Genomic DNA, 8783 nt, shown 5'->3' with positions numbered 1-8783 from the left:
CCTTCTTGAGGAAGGGAGCCCAAAACTATACTCAGTACTCTAATTGAGGCCTTATAGTGAAACATTAATATCTCTTGTCTTGTATTCAGTATTTCTGTAGATGCTATCCAAACCTGTATTAGCACTATTGCTAGCTACAATACACTGTTTAGATGACTTAAGTGGTTTTTGAACACAACATTATATTGTAACAATAATTTGAATTGTGAAAACCACATAATCTCAACAATATTTCATGTCAGTCAGTTTAGGAGATTTAGGTATTTAATGATGTGCATTTATTTGAATCTTGAATAGAAATAGATTATTTGGGGACTGCACACATCTATTCATCATCTCAAGTTAAGTTAGAATAATAAACATTTGTATCAACTAAAAGTGAAAAAGCATCTTTCAAATCAATCATGAAGAAATGAATGTCATTTAGTAATGAAAGATATTAACATCTTGAAATGAGGACATACAATGAATGAATATGATAACAGAGCTGTAAAATGAATGGAAAACAGTCAAGATAATAGCTTAAATACTTAATATTGAAAAGTGATTAATGTTTTAATCTGAATTAATACAATGACTAGATGTGTTAACAGAGCTCTAGGATAAATGTACACAGAGTTAAATTAAGTTTTGAAATATTGAAAAGTGATTAACCAAGTGGACATAAGGTTAAAACTATGTATACAGCATTGATCCACTAAACCGACCCTTTATTTGTGAAACTGTACATGGTAATGTTTACACTAATTCTGAATTTACTATTTGCATATTCATGAAGTTTGTCAAGAATAAAAAATGCTTCTTTTCATCCATCTCACAGTTTTCATATTTCATTAGCATAACCTATAGTACATCCCAATTGAGTATTAATTTTTTTTTGTAAAACTTTGTATTTATCTTGTTTGATACTAACTGTACCAAAATAATCAATGTGCAGTGAAACAAAAAGTTGAAAATATTCAAAAAAATTAACAATACGTTCTTTTCACCTTCTTTGAATGTCATATTTTGCAAGATTGTTGTCTTCTTCATATCTTCATAGTTTCAAGTCTTAATATTTTCACACCTGTTTTTGTTTAATTATATGGTTTTATTGCCATAAAGCTTTGTACCCTTAACCTCCATAAAAAACAATGAATCAAAGACTGTGACCCACAGTATGTTTGCAAGTGCAAGTCTCGTGCTAGGCTAAAAGTTTTTTACTAAGTTAGTTCTTCAATTAAAATTCATGTTGCTTTCAAATATGCATTTAATGACATACAGTGCCCTAAAACTACTATAATTTATCTGGATTTTTAACTAAGCTATAAATAAGTTAAATTATTTTAGCTGCTTGGAGCTGAACAACATCACACAAAGAATTTGAGGCATATGCCCATCAAAAAGAAATAAGCATGATAAGATTCTTGTAGAAGACAAAATGTTCATAAAATAAGGGCACATACTTTGGATAAATTCCTTCAAAGCTAAGATAAGGTAGGAGGAGCTTTACTTGTTGGTTTGACAAATATATTGATATCTCAACAAATCAAGAAGGTAGGCAGTTCAATTTGTATATTCTGGCCTTTTAATATTTATAGTTTGTATATTTCTAATTGAATGGATGCTTTGAAAGCCACATAACTGAAGAAAAAAATTTAAAAAGGAGATTTCCTAGAAAGGCAAGTCACTTGACAGAAAAGTGAAGATTGAAATTTATTTAAATATTTCCTTTTGATATTAAGAAATTAAAACCTAGGCATATATGTAAAATGTTGAATTACAAACTATAAGTTAATGCCAAGTTTTTTTTTACATATACTGATAATAAAGTTGTTTAATTCGATTCTGAATGAAACTGAGTAAAAGGTCATGACATGCACACTTTGACCTAACCAGATGTTGAACTTTTGAAGACCAAGAGTTTTATCTGATTCCACTAAGAGAAATGCAACATGATAATCACCATATGCTCTGTTTAATGTATGTTATATATCCATAAAAGAACCGGCCTAAAAAGTTGGGACTAAATTTAAGTAGTCTATAATAGTCATTTGATACTAGAGCTACGAATTAAGAGTATAAAAACTATGACAAGATCAAGCTAGCTAGTTAGCTTTAACTCACATCCTTATGATTTGGCACTTGTTGAACACTAAATTGCTACAATGGAACAAACCTCAGTTCTTCCTTAAGCAATCCATCAACAGTTTAAATCTTTAAATTGTAAATAACAAAGCATAAGAAACAAAGATTGAGTTATGGTAACAAGATTATCAAAGAAGTGTTTTGAAGCAAAAGAAATCTAAGTGTTTTTCTCTGAGTAAATGTAATAAGCTAATTTAGAGAAGTTGGAAGGAATATCGAGCATTAACTATTGTAAGTTATTTTTATGAATTTAAATCAATGTATATTTTTTCTATGAATTATGACTCTGTCTCCTTGATTCTCATGTAAACTAACCTGTGTAAAACTGACATTGCCTGCAGATTCATGGTAATCCCCATTGTTGAAGGAATACATTACAAATTGAGACAGCTAACAGAACTGTTACAAGTTTGATGTGAGCTTGTTCCATAACATGCCCAGAGACAGACTAAGCATTCTTATCCACAGTTCCAGAGAGTGTTATTACAAAAACTTGATTTGTTTTTCAGTCCTGAAACCTTTTTAAGAATAACATCAGGAATATATATATATATATATATATATTCAGGATGTATTGGAAATATGTTAAAAGACACCTTTAAAAATTAGTCAAGTGACTAAACACTTTTTACTACTACATATGATAAAACTTCTGTTGTTAAGCTGCAAACCAATCTGAGAAGGGAAATATTATAATACATAATCAAACAATTATGAACTGGCAAAATGTTAGGCATTTGATAACAAACATTGCTATCAAAACACAGCTACACTAATTGAACATGTGTGTTGCCCTAATATAAAATCTAAATTGGTCTTCCAATGACTAAAGAACAAAGCCACACCCCTAATGATATTAATACAATTTCATATCAATATAACACTGTACAAACCTGTACTTGCAATGACTTTATAGTAATCAATACGCATGTCAATATTAAAATTATTCTGCTTTCATGTAAATTTTATAACCGAAGTCTGTGCTGACCTTACAGTAATTAAGTTTAAACCAAAAATTAAAATATTTTTATTCAAACTGACCTTACAAAGCCCATGTCCAGAACAAGGTTTCTCTGATCCAATGGAGCAAGGTTTACATTTTGGTCCATAATGGTTATCAGGACAACAGACTAAAAGAGACACACAAATAGACATTAAAAAGTTTGCAAAAAAAGCTCTTTCATCAATGTGAAAATACACAAAAAAGAGCTATGCTGAAAATATTTCCTTTTGTCTTGTAACTTTATGGCAGCTTTTGTGTTTGTTTTACCTTCACTTGATTTACTCCATATGAAACTTTTGTATTTTATATAAAGAACACATTTATATATACACACACACACACAATAAAAACAACAACACTGTAACAACTACTTCCAAAGGAATTAAAGATACATTATAACTTATGATAAATCCTTTATGCCTTGCTCATTCAATGATATGTTGATACTTTTAATAAGAACATTCATCAACAGAAAGAATGTAATAGTCCACAGTTACTGTTTCAAATGAAACTAACATTTTTAGTTAAAATTATGTATCCAAAGAAAAAATTAAGTCATGAAGATTAATTCTTCTAAACTCAATTATAAAATTCCTTCATAAAGCAAAGAACTACAAAAACCCAAGTATTATACATCAATGATTACATGTTGGGTATGAATATAAAACAAGAAGTACAACATGACTTCTCCACCATACCCATCTCTAACACTCATCAGCATGCAATGACAGGATTTTCTGTAAATGCATGTCTTGGTTAATGAATAATGGAAATACATCAACTGATTCAGATCAGTTCTAGAGCAGCAGGTAAGAATACAAAGTCTGTGAGCCATGATAATAGTGTCATTTTCAAAATAATTAAATTTACAGTAAAATCCAACAAAGAATGTTGCATTCAGCTGGTAGTTTTCAAAAAGTTAATGTTTACTTTCCTTCTTACCTTTCAAGCTATCAATGCACAGAAAGTTATATAAATCTGTATTTTCTTTCTTTTGATGAAACCACCATTCTTCCAAAAGATCTTCATGTTCTTCAGCTAAGGAATGGCACTGTAAGACACATGTGGATAAGGAACTAAAATAATGACATACACATATGAAATTCATTTTAATTTAAAAAAAAAATAGCCAATATATCCAAGTACACACAAAAAGAGAATGCACAACTTATTTTCATTCATCAACTAAGTTCTGCTAGCATCAATGGTTTCTTTCCAAGTCTTTGATATTTATATTTGTTTTTAACCTTTTTCACATTTAAGTAACAACAAGAATGTGTTACTATATCCATTGACTGATGTTCAAGAAATATAAAAAATATTAAAAATGTGAAATATATGGACAGATTCGTTTGCTTCTTCTGAATTTTTCACAAATCCACACGAGGGTTATCTGTGCTAGCCATCCCTAATTTAGCAGCGAAAGACTAGAGGGAAGGCAGCTAGTCATCACCACCTACCACCAACTCTTGCGCTACTCCCTTATAAACAAATAGTGGTATTGACCACCACATTATAATATGCAACATGACTGAAAGGGCCAGCACATTTTGTGGAACAGGGATTTGAATCCATGACCTGCAGATTGTGACTCGAGTGCCTGAAACACCTGGACATGCCAGGGAACAGAACAATGAAAGAACTGAATCTACACATCTAGTAAGGTCAAACTCACTGAGTAAGGAAATTAAAGAGTTAATACTAGCTACAAGCAAAAACAATGGTTCTTAAGGCCTTCTCACTTTTAGAACAAAACAATGAAAATAAAATGTTATCAATGAACTACCCTAAAAAAAAAGATGTAATTTCTGGTATTGAACAAAGAACCTCTTGATCAGTGACTTGTGGGAGACATAAGATAGAATTGAAATTTTATTTTTACTCACCTCTGACTTGGAATCCAAAATGGACAAGTTAAGAGAAATGTGAAATAAACCATCTGCAGTTTATGTGATTTTTATCATAAATGTTAAGCCTATCGGTTTTCAACGCCTTGTAGCTTTGAGAACTTAATCCATAATTTTTAAAGTATTATACTGCATATATAAATAGAATTTCCAAAAAAACTTTGTCTATCATCATCCAGGCTGACAGAAAAATTCTAGTACTGAATGTTGGTGGGAAACAAAAGATGCTATTTTTACACACATCTGATTTTGATTCCAAAATAAAGAAATTAAGAGAAATGTGGAAATGAAAAACATCTCCAGTTTATATGGTTTTTTAATATAAATGTTAGGCTTAAGAATATATATATATTTCTTGTTTTTTTTCCCATCAGACCAATGTTGTTATGGGATTCTAATTTTAAATTCAGGTTGGTTCTAAACTGAAGATACCAAATTTGTGATTTTTTTCTCTATTAGATGTTAAAAAGTGATTATGATGCTAAAAAATATAACTACACAACTGAGAGAAGACTTTAGGCCCAGTCAATTTGGAATAAGTTAGCATATTATGTTATCTGACTGACAGTGCTGAACAGTATCACCAGCATTAGTAATTTGTTACTCACTACCCACTCCTGAAAATAAAAGCAATAACATTAGATATTACTTACATTTTATTATTTTTCAACACAACTTACATCACGTCAAAAAATGACTTCATTTCACATTATTTGACAGCAATACAAAGAACTATTAATGTTGATCATGATCAAAAGTAAAACACCCTTTATTTTCACCCAAAACTGAGACTTAGTCAATTAAGATAAATGACATTCACATTAGTTGCATATTGGAATGCCAAAACACTTTTATTCCCAAGCATATCATCATTTTAGCAACATCTAAAATCTCAAAATAATTCTAATATTTCTAACAATGAAATGAAATTTGTCATCATTTTCAATTTTCAACTCCAAGCAATGCTCTAAACCAAAACAAAAGTCTTAACAGCATTAAGCAATATTATAATTCAAAATAATAAATGAATAAAAACAATGTGTTACATTCAGGTTTAAAATACTGTAATAATATAGATTTTTACAAAAAGTTATTCTTAAATGTAACATTATTACAGTTACATGTTACCCCTAACACTGCTGGCTCACATGTTTGCATAATTATGTTTTCCTGCCTCTTCACATTCTTCTTTGCATATCTAGGGTTTGTACTGAACTTTATTAGATTTTAGGCTATGTACCTTTCATCCTTTTTTCTGAGCCAAAACACCAAAATCTAAGCATCAATTAATGTAGGTTAACATTTTCCTAATTCATATCCAAACTTATGCCTGCTTGTCTCTCTTCATAAGCTGTTGTGAGGAACCAATTTAGCATTATTTGTTACATTCAGATGCAAAGGTCTGGTAAAAAACAATCAACTATTATACTGTTGAATATATTTGATGAGGATCCAGAGAATTTCTTAAACATTCTGAAAAAGGCTTGCTGAAAAGAAGTGAAATGCCTTAGTATAGGATTTCTTTTCAGTTGCCTGAAACAAGCTGAAGTTTTTTCATACTGTTACGTTACTTATCACTTATTATCACACACAAGCTACATAATACATAACACATTAATAACTTATCATTCACATTATGTGCAATCATCTCTTTCAAGAACTAGATGCTCCCGTGGTGGGCAGAGCACAGATAGCCCACTGAGAAGCTATGTGCTTAACTTCAAACAACAACAAGATCTAGACCACTAGTACAAGTTAAACTATAGAATTATAATTCAACAGTAAGTCATACAATGATGAATGATATTGAGTTCAACCGGTACAATGATATATGACACTGAGCTGAACTCTGTGGAATATGTTTAGTAATTTGTTCTAAAAAAAAAAACAATTAAAGTATCGTAAATATGCAATATTCATGTATACTGAGTAATAACATGTACATAGTTAACTAGAATGTCACATAAAAATGTAACAAGTGTAGGGCAGCTGTCTGCCTAACAGTACTAATAAGCAAATTAAAGTATTTGTTACTAATAACATAACTTTAACTACATGCAAAAATTATGCAACTCATCATGTATATGCTATTTATCCAGTCTATGTAAATTGTTTTGTGTTATATACAGTGGTGCAACAAGATCTCAAAGTGCCTTTTTTTCCAGGTTTCAGAATATTTTTTCCTCAATTCTAATATTTGAAATTTCTAGAAATCCACAAGTCTCTTTACTGTGCTGAAAAAGTTGAGGCCAACTTTCCAGTGCCAACCATGATTTATCATACTTATCTTATCATAATTTATAATAAAATGATTCACCAAGTATCTTCATACTTCAATGCTTCTCTTACCATCACGGATAACAAATGACCCAACACGAATCACTGTACCTCAATGTTTCTCTTACATTAGTTATAGTTAAATGACCCAACACGAATCACTGTACCTCAATGTTTCTCTTACATCAGTTATAGTTAAATGACCCAACACAAATCACTGTACCTCAATGTTTCTTTTACATTAGTTATAGTTAAATGACCCATCATGAATCACTGTAGCTCAATGTTTCTCTTACATTAGTTATAGTTAAATGACCCAACACGAATCACTGTATTTCAATGTTTCTCTTACATTAGTTATAGTTAAATGACCCATCATGAATCACAGTATTTCGATGTTTTTCTTACATCAGTTATAGTAAAATGACCCATCACGAATTACTGTACCTCAATGTTTCTCTTAGCAACAGCTATAGTAAAAGGACCCATCATGAATCACTGTATTCCAATGTTTCTCTTACATCAGTTATAGTAAAATGACCCATCATGAATTATCACACTTCCTCTTGCCATCATGGATAACAAATGATGGATCGTGAATCATCTAACTTCAATGCTCTTCTTACAATGATGGACCATGAATCATCTAACTTCAATGCTCTTCTTATAATGATGGACCATGAATCATCATACACCAACACTTCTCTTTCCATCATGGATTCTAAAATGATCCACTTTGATTCATCTTACTTCACTACTAAAAGGACCCACCATGAACAGTCATACTCATTGCTTCTAATGTCATTATGGATAACAAAATGATCCATCACACTAACTGGTAGTTAAATTATTATTTATATGCCTGTATTACAAACAACAGTAATTATTTTTTGTATAATAAACTTGCTACCATTATAATCATAGGAATATTTACTATGTTTCTTCTGGGAGGTGGGGTCTTTTTCAATTTATTAACTCACTAATAAGACAGGGTTGAATGGTACATTTTCATAAACAGGAGTTGTATTAAATTTATACTGAAGTTTGAGACTAATATTATAAAAGAAAGTTAAAAATTCAAAATCATGCCTCTGGTACTCAACCTATTATATATTATATTTTAAAAAATTATAAAAGAATAACAATATTACCTCAAACAGATGTTGCAGTTTACCAGCAGTGCATCCCACAGTAATAAAATTGGTCAAAAGCTTATTAACATCCAAGAAACTTTCACACCATTTAGATAAACAATTGCAAAAAAATAACAAAAATTATCACTTCTTACTATTTTAATGAAACAAAGATTTTTTTGTCTATCACGATTGTGACTTACTTGAGCTTGGCCTTTTGTAACATCTAAGCATAACTTTTCTTGGATTTCAACAAATCTTAACTCACTGGAAAACAAATTGAGCATTACAGTTTGCAACTGAATTCTACAAACGCTAAACCGAAATTATCTATGC

The 8783-nt window shown here is 30.4% G+C and overlaps 1 protein-coding gene across 1 annotated transcript in view; it reads right to left on the bottom strand.

The window, feature by feature from the left end:
* Positions 1-8783, bottom strand: part of LOC106458911 (cysteine-rich with EGF-like domain protein 1) — a gene marked incomplete at its 5' end in the record, with an annotated part of 16181 nt that overhangs the window by 5068 nt on the left and 2330 nt on the right. Inside the window, 3 exons of the mRNA XM_022385286.1 lie at positions 3169-3257; positions 4073-4181; positions 8651-8714. Of these exons, the coding sequence (XP_022240994.1) occupies positions 3169-3257; positions 4073-4181; positions 8651-8714 (262 nt within the window). The remainder of the gene's footprint in view (positions 1-3168; positions 3258-4072; positions 4182-8650; positions 8715-8783) is intronic.

This window comes from Limulus polyphemus, unplaced genomic scaffold, assembly GCF_000517525.1.
Source record: "Limulus polyphemus unplaced genomic scaffold, Limulus_polyphemus-2.1.2 Scaffold533, whole genome shotgun sequence".
In the NCBI taxonomy this organism is placed as follows: Eukaryota; Metazoa; Arthropoda; class Merostomata; order Xiphosura; family Limulidae; genus Limulus; species Limulus polyphemus.
Note: the sequence above shows the minus strand (reverse complement) of the source record. Positions and strands in the feature narration are given on the sequence as shown.